The sequence below is a fragment of the Limanda limanda genome, chromosome 18 (genome assembly GCF_963576545.1).
Source record: "Limanda limanda chromosome 18, fLimLim1.1, whole genome shotgun sequence".
NCBI classification, from domain to species: domain Eukaryota; kingdom Metazoa; phylum Chordata; class Actinopteri; order Pleuronectiformes; family Pleuronectidae; genus Limanda; species Limanda limanda.
This window is the reverse complement of record NC_083653.1, coordinates 20,109,968-20,134,131: the sequence shown is the minus strand read 5'-3', so window position 1 is coordinate 20,134,131 and position 24,164 is coordinate 20,109,968. Positions and strand designations below refer to the sequence as shown.

General features: G+C 40.7%; 1 protein-coding gene across 1 annotated transcript; it reads right to left on the bottom strand.

The window, feature by feature from the left end:
- Positions 1 to 1,355: 1,355 nt before the first annotated feature.
- On the bottom strand, positions 1,356 to 23,894 carry LOC133024419 (gamma-aminobutyric acid receptor subunit rho-2-like). Its single transcript, XM_061091523.1, has 9 exons — positions 23,770 to 23,894; positions 20,637 to 20,743; positions 12,043 to 12,110; positions 10,208 to 10,431; positions 10,026 to 10,108; positions 8,497 to 8,637; positions 4,486 to 4,638; positions 2,617 to 2,813; positions 1,356 to 2,504 (listed from the first exon to the last, which is right to left on the bottom strand). Exons 1-9 carry the CDS (start codon positions 23,892 to 23,894, stop codon positions 2,196 to 2,198), a joined length of 1,407 nt encoding a protein of 468 aa, XP_060947506.1. The 3' UTR covers positions 1,356 to 2,195.
- Positions 23,895 to 24,164: the final 270 nt, after the last annotated feature.

Genomic DNA, 24,164 nt, shown 5'->3' with positions numbered 1-24,164 from the left:
TGCAATAAGCATATATGAAATGGACGTAGTTGTACAGTTATTGTAAGAGAAAGAACAAACATAAATAAAGCCACCAAAAGAAAAGAGAGCTGAAAAACTTTCTTTCTTTGATCTTTGTGAAAAAATAAATTGGTGTGTCCGAAATCACCCACGCCCTTCTCACTATTAAGGGCCTTCCATGTAGTAGACCATCAGCAAAAGAAACGATGCTCTCAGACACCACTCTGGTTTTTAATAAGCCAGTGATTACGTAATTGCTTCGAAGGTTTATGAAGTGCAACAACAACAAAGTAAGCTGATGGAAAAACCCACAGTAAAATGTGAAAATCCAGGCAAATGTACACCTGTCTGTCTTCATCAACATGATAATTCAGATATTTGTATGTGCTGCCATTTGTCCTTCTGTCAATGCCGTAGGAGGAACGCTTGATGGTATATATTGCCACCATTCATGAACTGTGGGTGACAATGACTCCACTATATAGGGGAAGAAAACATTTCCACAATATATTTTAACAGCACAATATTTGAAAATTCACTATTTGGTGGACTATACTAGTGATAAGTGAGTGATTTCGGACACAGTCTTTGATTGATTCAAGCAATTACTATGGCTGCCCCAGTGTTGACTGAAATTTAGATGTGTGGTTGGTGCAGTTTCCTCTGCTTCCCACATCATAAAATAAAATGTGAAACCCGAATGAAATCCTGCTGAGAAAACCTCAAGGAATACTATGCAGTCACTCATGGTTCTCAAACAAACAAATTGAACAAAATTCATTTTAGAACCATGTGTGTGTATAAAAAAATCTTCACTTAAGGCGGTTCAAGTTGGTTTACATCAATGCTAAAGCTTATCATGTTTTAAACTCCTTCTAGGAAATATACAACTCAAAAGATACAGTATTGCACGTCTTGCAGCATGCATCAAGCAGTTCTGTACAACCCCCATTTCGTGCTTCTTTGCCAACTTAAGGTATAATGGCACGTGTATCCATTGACGCTTAAGAAATAAATAAATAAATATTAAATAAAAGTAAGTCAGTGAACAATGAAGCCCGCAAATCCATAAATGAATACACACTTTACTGCCAGACAGTGGTAGCATCCTGTTTAGTCCTGGCTTTATCAGTTGCTGTCGTCTGGAGAATGTCAACAGCAGTCGATGAGTAATACTGGGAAGGAACGCTGACTGTCAGTTGACCTGAAATGTTGTCACTGTAGTTGGAGTGATTTTCAGGGAAGAAAGCCTGCTATTTAGCTCACTTACTGCCTCATTAACTGTTCAGTAATGTGACTCAGTCAGCTCCTAAGGTTAAAGAGACAATAGCAGTCAAATGATATGCTTTTAATATTTTGACAGTTTGATAATGAAAAATAGAGAGTATTATTTAGGGACGTCTAGGCAGAGCCTGGCTGCACAAAGACAAGAGTCTGAATGTGGCTCAGTTCACAACAGTCCAGCTTCACATAGACATATAAGTTCCTCAGTTTTAAAAAGCTGTGACAATCTTAAAGCTTGGCAAATAAAAAATTTCTGTATCAACCAAAGATATAACTATATGCAATGTAAAGGGGATTACTATAGTGATAAATCCATAAATAATTACTACACCACAGAGCTTTTTAGATTCTTTTAACTACTTGTTTTGGATGTCTGGCCTTTATTCTCTTCTCTCATGAACCTTGTTTTCCCCAAAGAGCCAACTTTTTTCCTTGGGAGATGGTGGAGACCAAAACAGAGAAAAATTAGAGTAAATGATCTGTCAAACCTTGATTGTGCTGCCAAATACCAAATTAATACAAGTCAATGAGACAAGTGGCTACCATGTCAGTCTTAAATGATTCAGTTTATAAATTTTTTATAACTGGCAGTAGACTAGTGGAACAGCATAACTTGTGCAACTAGCCCCACCCGGTTGTTGGAATGTGATTGGAGTACCTATGAGCTTATGATATAATTATATAAAGGAGGAGAAACTGCATTACTGATCCAGTCCGGTGGTGACATGGGCGAGAGTCAGTGAAATTTACACCCAGAAGCCTGTAGTATTTTTCAGCCATCTGTCCGCTCCACTCGCTGCTCCACCTGATCATGCAGTTTGGGAACAACTATCTCTTTTCCAATGTCAATGAAATGGTTTAGCAGTTTTTTTTTTCTGTCACTGCTTCAGTTTAGGCTGAAACACACACACTCAGCAGTACGCACACCAGTAGATCAGGTTAAAAAGGATGTAGGCACCAGGGAAAATCATGCGAGAGTAGGTGTCAATTGCGTGGGTGTTGTGGATTATCCGGAAGCCGCGGATGCCCTTTTTCTTGGTCCCCGTGGACTCGTTGTCCAGAGAGAGATGCACCACCATTCGTTCTTGTTTTTCAGACGCGTCCTCAGCCATCATGGAGGCTCTGGTGTACCCTGCCAAGCTGTTAGTGTCTGCCTCGCTGTAGGTACCGTCCAGCATCATGGTCCTGGTATGGGACATGCCACAGGTGCAAGGGAGGTTCTGGGATGGCAAAAATGAAAGGGATCAAGACTGAATAAAAGGTAGAACAGTTATAAGCATTATTTGGGAGCAATTGCCATTTCTGAAAAGGTCTCTGTACCTGTTCCCTGACTTTTTCCCTGAGCTTCCGGTCTTTTCCGTCCCTCACTGTCGTCAGGTAGTTGACTGCAGCATATTCAAGCACAGACAGGAAGACAAAGACAAAGCTGACCCAGAGGTAAATGTCCACAGCTTTGATGTAGGAGACCCTGGGCATGGAGGCGTTGACTCCGGTGATGATGGTGGACATGGTGAGCACCGTGGTTATACCTGAAGCACAGGGAAAGCACAACCTTATGTTAGCATGGCAGATAAAAGGTTTTTGGGTGAAATATGAGGAAGATTCAACACCTATTTAAAAAAGTTATTAAATGTGTCAGTGTTGATATTAAAGTCTATCTTGGGTTTTTAAAGTCACTAAATCTAGCAATTTTGCTACCTTGGCAAACTCTGTGTTTCCCAAAAATACAACAAATCGTTGTTTAACTCTCTGTATGTGTTAAGATGAAATGTGCAAAAATTCAAAGGGTCTCATTTTACAACTATTACACCAAGCGCAAGGCAAGTTCCTTTGCTAGTTTCCGACCGATGCAGCTGTTATTTTTCCTGTCCAGCAACCATGTTGTTTAAATAGCAAATGCACTTTTGTACATCTGAGTGCCGATGGGCTTGTGTTATGCACTGCTGGCTCATTTCTATCACGATGCAGCAAAAAGCAACTGTACAATATACTAACAAAAACCATGTCTGAAGCAAATGAGAAGTCTTTCACTAGAACTTAAAGGGCACGTTATCCAGCCATTCATCCATCTTTTAGCTATACCACTTATCCTCTCAGGTAAGCAGACTATGGCAGGGCAGGGCATATATTATCAAGAGAGTAATATGTGGTAAATGGTTTTGTATTTATATAGCGCGTTTCTAGTCTTGATGACCACTCAAAGCGCTTTACAGTACAGATTTACATTCACCCATTCACACACACATTCATACAGTGCATCTATTCACAGCACTTTGTTATTCTATGGGGGGCCATTCAGGGTTCAGCATCTTGCCCAAGAACACTTCGGCATGCAGACGGGTCAGACTTTGGATCGAACTGCCGACCTTCAGGTTGGAGGACAACCACTCTACCCCTCAGCCACAGCCTCCCCCGTAACACTCTGCTACACACACAGATCCTCGCCTGAGCTTTAACTTTGTGCACAATCAGAACAGTTGCCCCTTCAGCAAAGTAATCTCACTAGGTCCAAGTACATCTGGATTTGAAAGGAAATGGAATATTGCATGTTACACCCAGAACAAAGCAAAGAAAGGAATTAAGTACAACCCTTTTCAACAATGCATCTGGCACTGCCACCACTTCTGTGGGTGAGGACCATAGACTGTATATAAAGGTAAACAATGTGTCTTCACTTCCTCCCACTACCCAGAAAGGAAGATAAACTTCCCTGCCAGAATCTTCGCAGTAGCAATCGGGGGTAGAGCCATTGTAGCGAAGTCCCGTCGATAGACATGCTCAACCAATCAGTCTCAGCTGTCAATCATGAAGTTTCCCCCCCAAATAATGAATTGAAAATGGAATTTAAGGGAAAACTTTGCAGACTGTGTGTGATGAGACGCTGTGGCTTCACATTTGGGAACAGTCATGTCATCCCTAAAGCTTATACCTTAAATATTTATTTTGGACAGAGCAAAAGAAAGCGGTTCCACCCTGGTTCCAGTCTTTTTAGTATAAGTATATAAGATAAACTAACCATGTTCTGACTGCAGCGCTTAATCCAAAGATAATATTGATCTACTAATCTCATCCTCAGAAAGAAGCAGAAAACGAGCCACTAACCCTCTGGGCTACTCCTGTGCTAACTGAGTTATGCTTTTGAATCACTGTCATGTGCTTTGGACACATGCAAGACAGTGGTTGTGATGCATATCCTCTGACCTAATGAGACTCTGGCAGGGACGGCCCTGCGGTCGATCCAGAAGGACACCCAGGACAGCATGACCATCAGAGTGGCGGGGAAGTAGGTCTGCAGCAGGAAAAAGAAGATGTGACGCCGCAGGGTGAAGTTGATGTAGAGACGGTTGTACCAGCCTGGAGACAAGGAAGAAATAATAAAAGTTAACAAATAGCTTCATTTGTCAGTGGTAAAGAAGAGGAATGGTGTGCTAGAGTGACAATATAAACAAAGAACAAGGTCAAATGACCAACTAATCTGTATGCCCTGAACTTGCCGATATTTCCGGCTCAGACTCTTATTGACCTGTTGTGTATTTATTGTCCCATCTCCACATTGTCATGTCAGTGGTCTTTGAATTTGAAAAACACAACAAAAAGCCTTCATCTGCACAGGGACGCTAGAGATCTTCAGGGCTTAAGGCCAATTTATGCTTGTACGTATTTTTTAAAACGGATAGATAAGACCGCCCTATCCGTCGTGGAACGCCCTCTCCGAGCGCCTCGGACAGCTTTTCGTACACGTCTGATTTTCCTAACTGTCCGTCTTCATGTCGGAGAGCCCACGGACAGCTCTTGGCTGTGATTGGTCCGCGAACTATATAATTTCCCTACGACGTCATTTCCGGACCTCAAACTTCCTGTTTCCTTCCCTGTAGCATCAAACCCAAACAAAACTACGATTCTACGATTAATGTGACGTGTGTGTTAAGCCAGCGGAGTTGTCCGGCTGACGGTGGCTCGTTAGAGCACTGACGGCATGTGTGCACGGTCACATACGGTTATAACGAGCTTTCAAAACGGCGCTAGCAGGCTAGGCTAGCGGGCTAGCCACCATGCTAACTGAGGTGGTAACAGTGCAAGAACCCGCCGTCACGACTTTAATTCCACTTCTATCATGACACTGTTTCTATAATACCGCCAGGTTAGAAGCAAACACTGGATAGTAGTTAGTGTCGGGAGTCCCTGCTGACTGTGTGTGGAAGCTGGGAGGGGAGCTAGCTCCGTGTAGCTGCTAGCTCCGTCTAGCTTCAAGCTACACAGTACGGAAACAAGACCGGGGAACCACTGCGCTAAGAAACGATAACATCAGCATTTTGACCCGCTGGGTGTCACTTTATTTAGTTCTGTTAGTTGCCATGGTTCAGTGTGTGGGAGACAGAGATAAACAGACACACGTGGACTTCTTCTTCCCAAAATTGGGGTAGGCTTCTCTGAGCTCGTCTTCCGTTGCACCACCTATGGGTTTGGCGGTGAATTTATTTCGACGTACAGTGGTCGGACAAGTAAAAATCAAAAAGACTCTTCGCCCATCGTGGAGCCCTCTCCGAGAAACTGATACGTAGAAGCATATAAGAGCCTTTATAAAACAAACCCAAACAAACACAACAGCAGCTGAGCAGAAAAGAGGTCATTGTGCTGGATCCAAATATCTATGACAGAAAACAATGTGGAGGGAATGTATGCAGTATGTTAAAATAGACCAGTGTTGTGTTTTTCCCAGCAGTGTTCCAGCTCCCAAGGTTCAAATATTCTCCAGAGGAAGAGTTCACCTTTCTATACACTGTTAATATCATTGGAAAAAAAGAAGGTTTTATTTAACATAAGTGAAGAGCCTCTACCTCACGTAGAGCTACTTTATATCTTTGGTTACCTCTGTCTTTGGTCATCAGTGAGTAATTAGGTCATTGATTTTTGTGAAAAAAGTTGCGACTGACTTCAAATTGAATTATTTACTTAAAAAGTAATTTAACTTCATTCCCTGGTGCCATGTGTTGTATAATATATTTATATAATAAATAACACAATATTTCAAATTGAAAAAACAGATGTTGAATCTTTAATAATCTGTTCTAGTTACGTTTCTTTGTTTGTAAGAGCAACCGTCTGTATTCTCCGCCACATTAACCATCATAAACTAAGCTATAGCTCATGTTTAAAGCTGAGAATGTGAACTACATTCGCTGTTGTATAACAATGTCTCTGTACTGTTCAAGTGTCGCATACAATGCCAGTATCCTGGAACTGAAGTGGCTGAATAGAATCTTGCTAACTGTGCTTTTAGCTACTGTCAAAACGTCTTCCATGAAAAAGCTCTAAGAAAATGTAGAATACCTGCAGCCGAAGCATCTGAGATGTCAGGAAGCATTTTGGATTCACTAATATAGATACACCAAAATCATAGATAAGTTGAGGATATTTGCTGACTTTGTAAAAGAATAATTCTACGATATAATTACACATTGTCTATCTGGGTTGCGTTCAACCTGTTGAACCTGTTAATTCAAGTTCCACAGAGAAAAACAAAGACATTCATTTTCAAGTCTGGGCACAATACTGAAGACCACTTGAGTCAGAAGTTAGTTCATGTTACACCCTTTTGAAGTTAATGTGGAGTTCAAATAGAACAGGATCATTAGCATTAATATAATAATAATAATAATAATAATAATAATAATAATAATAATATTATTATTATTATTATTATTATTTATTAGCTACAATTATAAAAACTCTGAGAAAATAAATAATTTTGGGTTATAATATGTTGTGGAATTATTAGGGATGTGATTATGTTTTCTTCTCTACACACAGTATGTGGCTGAAGATTTGATTAAATCGTGGCTCAATTAAAAGGATAATGACACAAAAGACTGACTGCAGAATACTTGTGTTGTGTTGTTCCTCTTCTTCCCTTTTCCGCCATTGGCTTGATTAAATATATATAAGATGGAAGTTAAATGTTGTAAGAAATACTTTGGAAAATAGTTTCTCAAAATAAAGTAAAGAAACACAAATAAATTAGAGTAAAATGAAAAACAGATAAACTCCACTTTCAAAACAACTGGCCTGTGAGCAACCAGCTACTTTCTTAAACAAAAAAGTCAAGCAAGACTGACTCTAGTGCAGGGTCAACAGTCTCTGAACTCAACGAATCAGCTCACTCAAGTGTAAAACTAGGAAATCTAAGGGAATCAATGATGCTTTCAGGTGCAGCCTTCAGTGGGTATTTAAACTCCAGCCGACTGCTGATGAAACTGTCGACTTGGCCGCTGATCAAAGCAGTAACTGCTCCAGTATATTGTAACTGATAAGTGGTACACTTATCAGTTCAATTTTCTGTATGTAAATGAAGTTTAGAAAATTGAATTACATTTTTATAGAGAAAATTGAAACGATAAACTTACATGGACCTAACTGACACTGCTGGTAACAAGCAATGCTAGAGTAATCCCCAGCACCCCTGAGCTTGCAACTAACATACCTCAGATAGCTCAAAAATGGACGAGGAAAATGTGACTTGTTATTTTCACAGTAAAAGCTCTAATGTAGCTGGTCTCACAACTGATAAATGAACAATTTTGACCTGATCAATGTCATTGATTCACTCACATATTAACAACATGCTTACAGAAGTTGCAGGTATGGTAAAGTACAGCTCCTTATTTACCAGTACTGGCATTTAATTGGCTAGACCAGTATCTGGCTTTATGAAGTAAAGCAACATCAACCGCTCCTGCCTGGCTGAAAAACTGCCACGCCCACAGCTTCACCTCAGCTAGAAAATGTTCTATCCTTATTCTGTATTAATGCGTTTGCCTCTCTTCTGCTACCATATTTAACGAAATGTAGGTCATAGGAGACTTTTTAAAAATAATAAAGGTATTTCTGCACTGCCATGTGTAGAATGGGAAATACGAATCCATCAAAATGCCTTACTTGTGTATTATGTATATGTATTTTGTGTTCTTGTTCTACCAGCAACCTTTTAATATTATTTAGTAGATTTCGCCACCAGACCCTTAGACAAAACAGGATAAGATAAGGTATGAATTCAGGGGTAATGTTAAGGTCCTTTCAATTTGAGTTTATATTAATCAATTAATTAATTTACTCCATGCCGCATAGTAAATCTAGGGACTTGACGGACAAATGGATAATCTGTCCTTTTGAAAGTATCCATGTAAAACTCCACTCAGCCTTTGGTTGTGTTACCTGTGCTGCTGTAGAAAGCCAGTCTAGAGGTAGTGTGAAACTTCTGGATGAGGAACTGCGACAGGGAAATCCTGTCGTCGGTGCTCAGAGACTCATCACCGCTTTTCCAGTACAGCATCAGGTCCTCATCCGTGTAAGCATCTGATGGAGAGAAAGCACAGAGCATAAAGCACAGAGCACAGGGTGTAGAGTTAAACCAATGTCAGTACCAGCAGCAGTAGCTGGATCTCTGCCAGAATTGAAAATGGAATGGAAGATACAGATGAAGCAATGGCTGATTCTGAAGTAAAAGCAGAACAAATCAGCTTCTCTGTACAACGTTAGCATCCTGCAGATGTTTCCAAAGTAAAAGCCTCATGTAATAATAAATGTCTGCAAAATTAGATGATGGCTTACAGGTGCAGTAGATGTCAATTCACTGTCTTAATCTCCATACAGAAACTGAAGAGCAGGAACATTTGAAGCAACTGGAAATAATTATTGAATAAACATAATATCTGTTTTTATGTGAGGACCTAACATATAGGGGTGAGTATGACCTGATTACTTTATTATGCTGTGCTAATGGAGTTGGTGCTGTATAAAAAGTGCACTGTATCCTGAATTGAAAAGTAAACATCGACAAACTTCTGAACAACTTAAGACCAACAAGCAATAAAATATTCTGAAATGTTTTTTTAAACAGGCATTTTGGAACGAATAAGGCAGAGTAAAGGGACCCCTTAAAGAGAAAAAAAGATTTTGAGTAAAGTCGTAATGTTATGAGAATAAAGTCATAATTTTAGGATTTGGGTCATTTTATAGCATTTTACAGGTTTCACACATAACCAAATAGTTTTTTGGCTCATCAGCTCCATATTATTAATATATATAGTATAAGTATCAGATCTTTAGGGGACAATTGCGCAACAAACACTCTATTCTGGAGAGATTTGCATAGACTTGAAGGAACTTGTCTCTTTTGTGGAGGAGAAAAATGTTTGGTAGTGGGTGATTGCAATCTGTGTGCGATAAAGTTTCTTAGTTTTCTGGATTTTGGATCCAGAATGAGTTGAGAGTTAACTAATCCATGTCCCTTGATATGTTATTTTTCTCATTACATTACCACTGTCGTCCTGTAATATTACAACTTTTTGGGGGTTAAATTATGACTTTATTCCCGTAATATTAGAATATTATTCTTGAAATCTCTGAATTTGTTCTTCATATGGCCCGAATACTCTAACAAAGTAAAGTAAGGAAAAACCTGCTTCTAATATAATGATTTTGAACTAAAGGCCTGCTTGTCTCTACTGTCATGGTCAGTTTAGCAACTATTTTAGAATTTCTGATAACCAACAGAATCATTTGTAAATGCAGTACTGGTGTGAAAATACACTATTTATCATTCTCTGCTGCTGTGATGCATCAACTGCTTACTGATAAATTCCAATTATGTGTTTGTATATGGTGTCAGGCAACATGCTTCTAAAATGCTATGGGCCCTCAGTAATTAGGAGCCAAATATAATTGCATATATTTATACTTACAGCTCTCCAGCTCCAGCGTGCATGTCTGCGAGTCCAAAGGGAAGCGACTGAAATCCATGTTGCATGCAGCAGTAACTGTGACCCTGGGGAATTATCGCAGAATGTAAATCTCATGGAGCTGCCTCGTCTCATTTAGTTTGTTTGAGTAAAACCCTGCGAGGGCAGATGTTTCCTGTCCTCACCTCAGGCTGTACAGGACGTGACCATCTGGGAAGACCCGCAGCATGATGTTGTCCGTGGTGGTGTCGTGGATGAAAGACCTCTTGGAGTGGACGAAAAACACGTCAGGTACCCAGATTTTCTTCACCAGTCGCCCGTCGAAGGTCATGCTCTTGTTGGTGGAGCTGGGGAAGGCCAGCCTCTCGTCCTTCCAGTAGTGCCTCAGATACAGGGTCATGGTGAAGTCCTGGTGGGGGTGGGAGGGGGGGTGACAGAAACAGTTCCTGGATTAAGTCACACTACAAGGTCTCTCTACTCGCAGAATCTGTTTTATTGCTTTCCTCTGGGATTACACCGCTGCGGCCTGTGGGTGCTGGATTATATGGATTGTTTATGACTAAACATTCATGGTCAACTGAAGTGCTGAGCATATGTCTGCTAAGCACAGTCCACAGCCTCTATTGGTCTTAGATCACTCTCTTCTTCACGCCTCTGTCCTCCCTGTTGCTATGCAGGCCGGAGCGCCTGCACTACCCCCTGTCACGGGAGATCATCCTTTATCCCATTCTCCTCATGGCATTACATAAGACCAGATCAGTTTATAATAATGGCTGCAGCAACACATTGTACTCTTGGCACTCCCCATCAAAGTACCTTTGATGTTGCGTAAGATGAGTCCAGTCTGAATCCCTCAGATGAGTAATAACTGTAATGTATTAGATATTTACTAAATAAAGAAGTTGGTGTAGTATGAACAGATGCTAATGGTGGCTAATGCTAGAAAACCTTTGCTGTCTACTTGAATAGGTTTCTGTGTAGGTGAATAAATGCACAAATAATCTTTATTCTTGTTGGGAAGGAAAATCAGAGAGTACAGAGGTAGACTGCTAGTTGCTTTCGCTCTCTCCATAAAAACATAAAATAACACTACTGTAATTGTATTCTTTAAAATCACCTTTTTGTAAAAAATATAGTTTGCTGCTGTAATTGTTAAGCTTCCTGGAGCTTGGTGAAATGACATAATGAGCAGCCGTCCTCGGGAATCATTTTTGTTCCAAATCAAATAAAGACACAACCCTGGGATCCAATTGAAATTTAATCCGTGGTCGTCCTTGCAAACAGGAGTTTACACAACATCAGGATGACAATTTTGGATCTAATTTATGGTTCCTGAACAGAGGGTTGCTTTAATTACATTACTCAACATTCTTTTATTCTGACTTTGAGCCAAAATAAACAGTTCCTGCCATTGAGCTTCCATAATCTAACTCTGACTATCCAACTGAAAGCATTTTAATGAATATAACTAAAATCAGCCGTCAAAAGCCAATGGCAGAGCTGATATAGGCCTTTGCTTTTTATTTCTTTTCATTAATTAAACTCTGTTTGGCCTCTAATGTGTCCAATTTAAAAAGTTAGATTTCAGAGTTTTGTTCGCTCTGCTGCTCAAATGTTGTAGAAGAAGTGCCATTTATGGAAGTCAGCAATATACACGACTGCAAACTGAATATAACACAGACTTACTAGAGTTAAGTCTTCCACCAGTAACATAATCCACTGGAGGAGTAGCTTTAATAATGGCATTATGCTTTTACTTCTACCATAATCTCCTCATTTTCAGTTTCTGTTAGTCTTTGCTTTAAAACCTGATTGAATTCTAAGTTAGAGAGTCGGAATAATCCATTTAATTCCATAATTTCCCCCCCAGAGTGAATCTATTTTGATTTCTGTTGTTTTCAGTATCTGCAGCAGATTGAAGTTATGCTTTGCAGAATGAGTCCAGCTTCTTGTAATCCATTTTTACCTATAACCTTACCATGAGTTACCATGTGGCATTCAACACGTTCAAGCTGCTTACCATGTCGACCTCGGATATGCTGTCCAAACTCTCCACCTGAACATCCACGCCGACCGGGACAGCAGGACCTGCAGATTTACAGCAGTTAAACAGATTAGAGTTGCATTCACACTTTTCTCTGGTTTGATATCTGGTGTGTGTTGTCTGAACATATGAACAGGTGATGATTTCAGTCCGTACGGCAAAGCTGAGGGCACAATATAAAGAAGAGTAAACTATTGTACCAGAATGTCTCACACTTAGTGTTTAGACCATCCAATCAGACGAATCCACACTGTTCAATCAGGGCAAAATGTTCACTGAGGTGAAACTCCTTTGAGACACTGGTTGGTTAATGAGTTACATATAATAGCACTGATGGTCAGTGGACCGTATTCCAATCGGTTAATCAACGGGAATCATGCTGATTGGCTCGTCAGCTCAAGAGTAAAAAAAGAGTTTCTACTTGTAGCTGGAGGTGTGAAGCTGTAACTTGATGGGAAGTGTGTTTGTCTATCTCTCAGACTTTGTGAAAAGTTATAGAAAATATCCCTGAAAAAATATGAATTACATAAATAAATATTTCTACAGCTAGAAAACGTTTTTATTTTTGCAAGAAAACTAAAGAAAAAAAAACAAATGTACATTTTTAAGTCCCCAGATGCAACTGCAGAACCTTGGGGTGCTGTTTCTTTTTAAACCTAGCCAAAGATTACTGTCTCCATCGGTGATGTGCAACTACAACATAATTTTCCAAGCATAAATTATCAGTAACCCTATGATCCCATGTCAAAGTGTCAAAAAGCAACATCAACAGCAGAAGTTTGTTGAGTGTCCTGCATTAAAACATTGACATGCTACACACCACCCACCCACACTAACAGTTAAACGAAGTGCACACACTGCTTTGGAATTCAATGTTGGGAGTGGAAAAGTCCTAGAAATATTCAGCTGGTGTTATGAAATCGCAGACTACCTCCGGGTAACTGTGTCTGGTCTAGGTCATTAGGTAATCACTGTCCCTTGAGGATATATCTTTATTAAGGCTTGATGACCTTTCCTGACCTGCGCTATGAGGTGAAGGACCAGAAAATGCCTGTTTGTGTAGTGGTTATTTTGAGTTGTACACAAGACATATCAAAAATCTAACAGACAAAGTTTTACTGATGTTAATGAGGACATTCATGTTCTACAGAGAATTAAATATTTTGGTTTTGGATACAGCATGATCTTTCGTCTAATGAAATTATTGTCAAATTTATAGGATTTCTCTTTTCTGAGTATTACATCGCAATGAAATGTGTAACACAGGGAATGAATGATACTGACTGGAAGTTTCTTTTTGCTTTAAGAAGAGAAAGAAGGAGAGGGAATGGAGAATCAGTGAGGGCACTTCTGGGTCATCGCAGGAAAATTAGATGAACTCCAGCTGTCAGATAGGGGGCAAATTGGCTTTTTGTAATGAATGAGCCTGGTCTGCATTAACACTATGATGGTGAAACTGGTGTAAATAAACAGGTGAAAGGAGAATATTTTTTTTCAAAACATGCACAAACTGATTTCATGGAGGCATGGGTGTTGTTGCTGATGAAAGTGATGAAAGAGTCTTTCAGCTCCGTTTTGGTTTGCACCACCTCCTGAGAAAAAGATCTGTCTCTTTGGCTGCTCAATGTTCTAATACTCTCACCAGCTGGGTCTGTCTGCTCTTTGGTGCTGAGCTGGCAGAGTACATGTTATTTTTTTTAAGAGCTTTTTCCTTCTGCAACTATATACACTGTTACGAGTTGACCAAAAAGCAAAAAAGTTGCAGTAAGACAGCTTAAGATTATCCTGAAACCCACTTTACAGCCATTTGATACAGTTGTTATAAATAAATAAATAAATACTTCAGTTTGCAAAGAATTATTTACAGTCACTGCTGTGATCTGTATTCCTTCCACAGGCCCATCCTCTTTTACACAATCCCCAAAATAACAGCTATAACAAGCTACACCATGATGGGTAACTCCAATGATTACTTGAAATAAACTGAACTCAGTATTTGCATGCGTGATGATATATGTATATTTACATATTTACATATATGTACATGTGTTTAATCTTAATTTAAAGTCATCTTGGGATTTATGGGGATATGGAAGTGGATCAGAGTAGCCTTATCATCAATGGAAAAAACTAAACTTGCACATCCTTCTGTTATTTGTGTATTGAAAGTCGCATTGGCTGTGGTAGTATTTTTTAATCTGCGCAGCAGTAATGGTGCCAGCCTTACATAACTAGTGGCACAGCAAAGCTGCTACCTGGAAGAGGGGATATTAATTCGTGCCCAGTCCCAGCTGTCAGCAGAGAGTCCTCCCCAATCCCTCTCACACCATATGCCACACATCACGTGCCAGACTCTGTAAAAGCCAGAGCACCTGCTGAAAGCCAGGCAGCAGACGTAACACCAGACACCTGCTCGGAAAAAGAAAGTCTGGACCAGTGGTGTTCATGGAGTGGAAATGTCTGTGCCCTCTCTGCAGCTGGGGCACAGGAAGCTGCAGCCAGAGCTGAACCTCACTTTAAGGACACAGCAGAGGGGAAAATGTCTGTGCCGAAGGAGGGATATCACAGTGTCCTAAATTATAGGGCATGGAAGCTTACTTTCTGTGCTTCAGTGTTCAAAACGTTGGCTGCAGACTGAGGCTGAAAAAGCGAGGTTAATGTGTTCAGAGGCGACAGTCGGGCACTGACGATATGTCCTGCGCCTGGTTTTGCCAGAAGATTTCCTTTTGCTATTTTGAGCTTTTGAGCATCAGCGAATTATTCTACGTCACTGATTATCAGATGAGACCCATGGATGCGTCACGGAGACGCTCCACTTCATCATTCTAGTTGCCCCTCGCATCCTGCAGTTTGCTTCTGTGTGGGCTGCGTTCAAATAGGGCATGAAGGCAGACATTACAGTCCCACACACATGATCACCACAACACTGTGAGTGCCAACATCACAAAGAAGCAAACACTGTAAGTCAAAGTTCAAAAGCATAACTGCCCACTTAATGGGCTCATGCAGCCTGCAGCACAGGCATATTGACAGTTCCCAAGAGCTCCACCGAACCTCAGCAGCTCCATTTAATACCATGCCTTACACTTTAAGATGGAATTATTGTCTTAGGCATGAGGGAGAAAATACAGAAAAATGTACAAAAGCCAACATTTTAGCATCTATGTGGTACAAAAGCCCTAAACCGACGTGGAATCATACATTCCCTCTGTTTTCCCGTGATAACGAGTTAATTTCAAAGGTTTTCTTGTGATCATGAGATAATTAACTTGTTATCTCGAGATAATGAATCTTTGTTTTCCCAAGATAACGGGATAATTACTTTGAGCTCATGATCTGATATTTTGACTGATGGATGACTTGAACACTCATCTACAGAAATAAGCCTATTTCTGCACTTGCTTTGTGCTTTATAAATGCTTGATCCTAAATTAGATTTTGGTTGAAAAACTAACTGAATGTAGGTGTTTGGGTAACTGGAAAAAAACATGATGTGATGATCAAGCTCTTGCTCATCTGACCTTGCTTCACTGAATGCAACCGTTCCTGTAATGATTTGGCTTTATCAAGACTTATCTCATGATAACAAGTTATTTATTCTGTTATCTCAGGAAAACAAAGGTTTTTAAAGACAATTAAAGGTATAGTATGTTAATGTTCTCCATTGAAACGTCTAAAAAACTACGAGATCTATGTTACATATGATGCTGAGATAATGAGTTCTTACATTATCACAAATTTCCAGACTTTTTCATGCAGTCACCTGCCAGAATCATAAAAATCCACTTTTGAACCTTTTAAAAGCCACATTTTCAAATAATAGCTTTTAGAATTCAAATCTCTGGATCCATGTTTCATGCTAATCTACAATGTCACCAACCTCTGTCTTTTGTTAGTGTTTTAATTCGTGGAATTTACAAAGAGCAGTCCTCCTCTTAGAAATAAAATAGGTTTTGATGTATCAGTCCACCTGATCAGTCATGGATATTTATCTTATGTCTGTATGTTAAGCACAGCTAGGCTTATCATAAAATCTGGACGCATGAGGCTAAACAGCTATAGTCCGGCTTTTGTAGTATTGTGTTTGTGCAGCAGGGCCGGATCAAGCCTAAACAGAATGGGATTTGGGAGGACCCCCCTCCTCGGTGCCACCAATACTATTGACAATTCTAACATTATCCATTTTATCAGTTGTATTACTCTGATAGAGGTATTGGGAGTTTATTATGTTGTAATTATGTCATAGCCTATTATAACAGCCTGGCTAGTTAATACTATACATACTATACTAAAAATGTGTTGTATTTATAGTAATACTGTATTTTTGTATAATGTAGTATAATATAATTTTAATGTGGGGAATTTAAAGGGATAATGGGGGCCCTCTAGTGGCCGCAGAGGGAGTGAGTTATATTCTACGTTAAGATCTTGTTTTACTTTGAAAATAAAAGCATTAAAATGTTTAAGTGTGATGGGCTAAAACAAACACCAGGACAAATAAAGACCAGCCATAAATTTAGTTAACTGACTCTGATAAGGAGCATATTCAACAAATATACAATGATACAAGCAGTGTTTTATTCACCGTACCGTTATATTAACTGCGTCAGCCACATCTGCTGCTCGGTAAGAATTGCTCCCTGGGTTTATTTATTCACTTATTTTTTTATTTATATAATTTTTCTATATTTATATTATAAGTTGCTGCTACCCGTATTTTATAATACATATTTTGTATATTTTAATTATGTGCTATGTCAGGTATTTACACTTCTGCTGGGAAGTGTACATAGTGTTTGTATCAAGTGTTTGTATCAAAAACGAAACGCATTGGTCTTTTACTAGAGCATTTAAGGCTTAAGCAGCAAAACCTCTCAGCATACTGAATCTCTTAAGGTACTTTTTTTGTATGTTTCAAACTACTTCTTAATTGTTCTTTTCAAAAGTTGCGTAATATGGTTTTAAGGGACATAGGATGCATTAATCGTCCGATCACCCTCTTCACAATCAACACATCCACGACCTTGTATTTCATTTAATAATATAAATACTTGTGATTGACTCCTCAGAAGCTTTTGAAGTAACAAATCTACAGTTACAGATAAGACGTTAATTTCCTCAATCACTGTGGCTGTGGCTGAAGGGTAGAGCGGTCGTCCTCGAACCAGAAGGTCGGAAGTTCGATCCCAGTCTTCCTCATCTGCATGCCAAAGTGTCCTTGGGCAAGATGCTGAGCTCCGGATTACCCCTCATAGAATAACCTCATAGAAGTGCCGCTGATAGATGCACTATATGAATGTGTGTGAATGGGAGTATGGCAAATTGTACTGTAAAGCACTTTGAGTGGTCATCAAGACTAGGAAAGCTCTATATGCACACAAACCATTTACACTTCCACTGATCAAACTGTCCTCATGTAAATCCTACACATGTGTTTGAGAATAGAAGTAGAAACCCCCCCTATCCATTCCGCCTCGTGATACCGGACTGCTCCTCTCTACATGGATTAGCAGCTGTAAATCCACAGCTGGTTGGCCCTGACTAGATTATGCAGCTGGCTCGTCCATTAGGCCCCACAGGGCTAAGGCTGGAGATATCCCAGTCGGGGGATGCGTTTCGATGGAGTGCGCTTCCGAACGCACACGCTGGGATAAGGGAGAAAACATGCTGCTTGCATGCTTCTTTAATGCAAATGTGACTAATGCATGACAGGCCCATCCACCCCATCAAATGTATTATTTTCTTTTTCAAACACGAGGCAGACAGGGAGGTGTAGTTCCATAAATAGATGTACCAAGGAAAATCTGAACTAGGTGGGATGACAAATATGCCTTTCCTCTGCCTGAATGTGCCACAGTGGGGGGGACAGCCCAGTGGCAACCTGCAAACTATTGATAATACAAACTGCACCCGCTGCTGCTCAGTGTAGCACATTGTGGAAGCGAATGAATCGTAACCGGACGATTAACATCCCTCTATTCATCCTCTTTGTTCTTCGGGATCAGGTTTCCCCACAAAGCGGTGTCTTGTGTGCTTTGGGACGATAACATGCTCTGCAGTGAGGATTTGTCTGATTGTAACTCGGGAGTTTGCTCCGTGTCTTCACTGACATCCCCCCGAAGAGCCTCATTCTCCATACTGTTCCCAGCAAACAGGAAGTGGTTGTGTAAGAGTCTTTCATTAGTAACACTGCAGCCGCTCCTTTTGAAGCACCCAAGGATCCATGGCATCCGCTGTGCGCTTACACTTCATTTCTCCTTACACAAGTCAGCTTTGGGTGAAGTTTGATGGAGATGACCACGTTCTTCTTCTTCCTCTTCTTTTTCTTCTTCCAGACATCCAGTGGAGGATTTTACATGGAGCTCTAGCTAGGAACAGATACAGAGTTTACCTGGACCCAAGCACTGAGGGAGATGTCCTTTCTGCTCACTGCCAGAGACCCTAGAACACCTAGTAGTGTCCTGTTCTAGATTATCTAACACTTTTAAGCAACTGCAAGAGTGAGTGGGGGTAGGAGAGGTCTTCTCTTTGCCCCTCTTTGTTTTTGGACCCAAATACATAGCAAGGAAAAACCACCCTATGGTTTTAATGAATTTTCTCTTTTCAAATGCAAAGATAGCGACCTGGATAAGTCGCGAGGAACAAAATGTCTGAGGGGTTTGTTGGCAGCTCGGCTGAGGATTGAACATGCTTATTTCACATTGACGGACAATTTGGAGGGTTTCAAGGCTGTGTGGGGAGTGGGACAGGTCTTGTGCTCACTGTGGGACAACCAGTCTCTGGTTTTAAAATGTAAGGGTTGGTGTATGATGTGTGAGTTTATATAATGTTTTTATCCTTTGTCTTTTCCACAAAATTGAGTAGTTAAGAGCTATTTTGACAATGTGTCATAAATAAAGTTATTCAAAAGTCTTCTTCTTCTTCTTCTTCTTCTTCTTCTTCTTCTTCTTCTTCTTCTTCTTCTTCTTCTTCTTCTTCTTCTTCTTCTTCTTCTTCTTCTTCTTCTGCTTCTACGTCTTGATTCTGCTGCTGGAGCTTCTGCTGACGAGGCTCAGTGGGGTCCCACTCCCATATGTGTCTGCAGCTGTGGCCCCAGAGGAGACTTCCCTGTGGGACGATTCGTTTAGCTCACCACCTCCTCCTGTATACACACGCCGGGCCTGTTTATGCTAAACACCAGGAAATGCAACTCGTAAGTTCAACAAATAAGCTTCTTATTTCTAATTGGCTCCTGAAATCCCAGAGGCATCGCCATTGTCCTGACATTCAGGGTGTAAAGCAAGGACGCAGCGAGTGCCCTGAAGTTGACTGTTGCTGCTGCCGACACGGCTGATCGGTGTCAGCGCAGGGAAATGCACGCAATCACAGTTGACGAATAAGGGCTTTAAAAACATCTGGCAGAGGAATAAACTCGTCAGCAACCATAATTCTACAGCAGCAGGGGATTTTTATCTTCCAGTAGAACCTGCTGAGTATTTCTCTGTTTGTTTCATTTTTTGTTGTTAACTTGGAGGCTGCATGCTTTACATTGCTTCTATTTCTGTCTCCATAAAGATTTGGCAGTGGAGTGGAAAATAAGACAGGTGGGGAAAATAAAGCAGCTTCTTTTCTGTTTCCAGTCACACTCAGGTTCAACAGGGGGTGCACATCAACAGCGGAGACACAGAGTCGGAGTCAACACACTGCTGAGCTAAAGCTTCTAATCCAGTCAGTGTGAGATATCAGTCAAAAATAAGAAATTCCTATTATTCCACGTCTGACTGTGTGTATGTGGAGCGCATATCTCATGAGCCATCCATCTAGTCGGCCTCACACTTGGCATGTCTATTGTGAGTTGCCTAAGGACGTGCAGTACTGAGTGTGGAGCGATTTGAAGATGTGATACGTTCAATATTAATACAAATGTGAGTGAGGCTTTGTGGCAGGAGCGGGGGGGGGGTGCTAACAGTGTGTCTGTGGATTGAGTTGAACATGTATTTTTCTACATCATCGCATAAACTATAGCAGTGCAACCATTAATAACTGTCGCGCCAGATAATTTTGATAATTTTATTATTTTTGAGACACAGACATTCATGGGAGTCGAAGAATTCCTTCCTCTGAAGCAATGTGTCTTCAAAGTAAAGCGCATTATTCGTTTTATTGCTATGATGCTTTGTATTTAAAAAAAGTTGTGAACCTTGCGTATGAAAATTGTATCAATTGCATAACAGACCTCTGAAACAACCAACAATGTCTGAAAAATGAACACCGGTACAGTAAATCATTCAAACTTGTATATAAACCACACATGTGAACAGTAATTAAGAAGATAGAGCTTAATTTTATGAAAAACATTCACTTAAAAAATCGTCACTGCAGATAAACCAGGTAGGATGAACACAACGTTTTCTAACTTCACTCTGCACCATAGACTGTTCGTGAAAAGCTCTGCTAACAACATCCAACATACAAAAACAACTGAGTGTTTGAGGAGGTGTAGAACAGACATTGTGCTAGACCAATTAAAGACACTAGCACAATGGACAAATGTTCTCTGATTGTCACCAACATCAGCTCGGTGGTCTTACCTGCGAAGGCGGGCCTCATCGTGAAATCATGGTCGTCTATGCGCAGAAGGTGGCTGGTCTTCACTTTTTTGGATTTGGTTCCATCTGAAAGCTTCTTCGTCAGAGGACTGATGACAGACAGACAGACAGACAGACGGACAGAGAGAAGTTTTTAAAGCCACATCAGAGTTTGACCTCAAAGGAAAAGCAGTGTTATTCCCTTTTTTTTGTATTACTGTTAGCAGATTGCATTAAAGGACTAAACATGTTCTTCTTCTCTCCATCAGCAGAGATTAACAGTGATAATGGAAGATTCTAAACCTCTGACTACTTCTAATACATACATTAAACCATATAAGTATAGTTAAGCTTCAACAACTAAAACACAGGGATCAAAAAAATGAGTTTGGTTATATTACAAACACATTCAGTGCAACACTGTGAGAACACACATGCTTAATTCACACATGCGTGTCAGATGTGTTACAAAGCCAATGCCCAAGTGTGTCCTCCAAAGAGGAATGACAGCGTCAACCAAACATGGGAGGCTTCCCTCTGCATTTGAAAAAAACAACTAAATGGAAACAGAAAATTTCAACAAAATCTTACACTAACGCAAAAAAGATTTTATGCTTGGAGGATTTGGAAAACTTTATCAATAAAACGTAAAAATGAATGAGGTGCAACGGAAACTGATTCGGCGAATAAATGGTGGCATATTGAAATTACATGACTTACATGTCACTCAAGCTCCAGGGGAGAGGAAGGAGAGAGGGAAAATGGCATCAGATGAAACCATTAGCGCCACCTACTCCTTACTTTCATGAAAGAAATCCTACTATTCACATTTAACACTTGTGGATGGAAACAAGCATAAAAATCACCTTTTTGCATATATTTGGGAAATTTCCAATACATTTGGATGCAAAAACCAACTTACTGTAACCATGACAACTACAGTGTGCTGTTGAACCAGCATCATGATCTTTTCCCAAACCAAACTTTAACCAAACATTTCCACAGCGTTAAACACATTAATTTTTCAACAGGGATCTTTTAAAACAGCTTTGGAAATCCCTGAGAGACAGTGCCCTTCTGCTGATACAGGCAGAAAAAGCAGAAAAAGCTTCGCTGTGCCCTTTCAGAAAGGCTGGAGCCACTCTGTATTTTGTCATTTAAAATTGGGAGGACGTGTTGCAGTCTAAACGCCCTGCAGGCAAACACGCACTGGCGTCGTGCGTTGTGCATCGGCCTGTCACACCCTGGTCTTCTTGACACACGTCGACTCTCGAGGAAAGCAGCGATTTGAACACATTCACCCGAGCAGAGCAGAATAATGCAGTGCTCCATGATGTGGATGATGTGCACTGTGTTTTACTTTCCTCCTCTCTACATAAAGACTCGACCTCTACAGTGGCACTACATGATTCTTTGTAATGGATGTAAATCTCAAGGAGCAGCATTGTAACGTGGGCATATTTCCGTGGATACAGAGATGGACTTGCCAGTCATCTTTGGTTCTATGCACCAAGGCCGTCGGTTCCTACACTGAATAAAATTAATCTTTACAAACACTCCACAAATGCACTATAGTTCCATTAAAAGGGGACTTAGTCATTTACACTGGTCATTATAGTTTTTCGCAAATGCAACACAAACACGAGGAAATAATGCAACAGTTGGGGACTATTTTTAGTGATGGATTAATCCACATTTGGTTCCCTGGGGACTATTTCAGACAGCAGGATGATGTATATGGGATTGAGTCCAAATGCACTTGAGTGCATGTTTCATGGTAATGACAGCACATACCACCAAGTGCAACAGTGATGTGCTTTTAATAATAGTTCTTGGGCAACAACACCATCGACTTAGAGGAGCAACATTATCAGGCTTTAGATGCACACTCAACACTCATTAGTAGGAGATTTGTGTGGTTGATTTGGTTTTGCACGAGATTTGCAGGAGAAGAAATAATGGAACATCACCAGACGTGCTTTAGCTCGACACTTAAAGGAGTGGGAGGAGGGAGCGAGTTAGACACCCATGTTGCTTAGTGGCTCAGAGAAATTATCTTTTTTTTGGGAGGGGGGGTGGAGGGGTTCTTTTGCACTTCATAATAAAAAAATGCTTTTATATGTTTGATTGATTTCTATTGGTCACTGGTTTTAATTGTAGACCATAGTTTTTCTGCCATATAAAATAATATTATATATATATATATAATATGCAGAAAATATTAACTAAACTAAATTTACACATTAAATCAACCTTTTACACATAATTTATAATCCAAAATATAAATAAACATGGTTCCAGCTTCTCAATAAAGAATTTTCAGAAGAGACTAAAGTCAGGAGGGAAAAAACGGGAAACATTAATGGAAATGTCAGATCTAATGTTCCACTGACTGCAACTTGGAATATAATATTGTCTAGTGCCTGGTGCAGTTTGCTTAAAGATTAAATCCGAGTTTATCTTTTTCTACCAGTTCGTGCACTTTATATAACAATACGAGTGAAACTGCTGCTGGGTGGATGTCTGGTGCTCTGAGGTTAACATAGGAGCCAAACGAAAGGCTTAAAGAGAAATATCCCTCCACTCTCCAGTCGCTGCTGCTCCCCTCGGAGCCTCCTGATGAAAGGCTGTGTATGAAGCTCAAAGAACAGATATCATGCTGCTGCTGTGCCGAGGGACGGATTTAATCCGCAGCTTTCAGAGGGAGACAGAGGGAGAGCGATCCCTGCGCCCTGGCTGCCTTTTTACGCACGGTTTGTTCCCGATCAATAAAACCACCAAACAGCAGTGAAGCCGCTGTGGGATGCTGTCAGTGGTCCTGTTAGTGACCACCACCTCAGGGACCACCATCATCTGGACCACAGATGATGCGCTGATCGCACATATTGACTAATCTGTGCGTTCTTGGAAATGGACTGGGGCTGAAATCCGCTGAGCAGCTGCCTCGCTACTGATTCCACCACTTTTTTTCGGGCTGATTTGAGTCTGTTTGCTGTCACACGTCAGTTCCACAGAGTTGTGTCTCTCCCAGAGGAGATGGAGAGCGCGCATTAGACTCCCCTCCACCTGCTGCTGCCGGAGGTTGGACGATCCCTGAAGGTCAGAGTTCAGTCACATTAAAATCGCCATCACTTACTTGCCCTGCTTCTGAATCTCCGCCGGCGATGTCCACGATCGCTTTTTCCTGCTTTTCTGTCTCCTGCACTCTCCGATGAGGATCAGGCACATAAGTAGGAGCAGGAATCGGACGTATCCCGGCATGATGAGTTCAAAATTCCCGCAGCGAGTCGGTGTGTGACGGCCTGGCTCCGCGTAAAGGACGCACTGTGCACGGTACCATCTTCCTCTCAGAGGCAGGAGGACGAGACTGAGAGCCCGGGGACTGTGTGTGTGTGTGTGTGTGTGTGTGTGTGTGTGTGTGTGTGTGTGTGTGTGTGTGTGTGTGTGTGTGTGTGTGTGTGTGTGTGTGTGTGTGTGTATGAACAAGTGCGTCGGCATGTTTCCCAGAGAGAGAGAGAGAGACAGGGAGAG

What these genes read in the sequence shown, in the direction of transcription:
- LOC133024419 (XM_061091523.1), bottom strand. Translation starts at nt 23,894, where the DNA reads ATGCCGGGATACGTCCGATTCCTGCTCCTACTTATGTGCCTGATCCTC. An exon ending in CACGTCCTGTACAGCCTGAG is followed by an intron (nt 10,109 to 10,207) that starts GTGAGGACAGGA and finishes ATAATTCCCCAG; the next exon opens with GGTCACAGTTACTGCTGCAT. An exon ending in ACCGGAAGCTCAGGGAAAAA is followed by an intron (nt 2,505 to 2,616) that starts GTCAGGGAACAG and finishes TTGCCATCCCAG; the next exon opens with AACCTCCCTTGCACCTGTGG.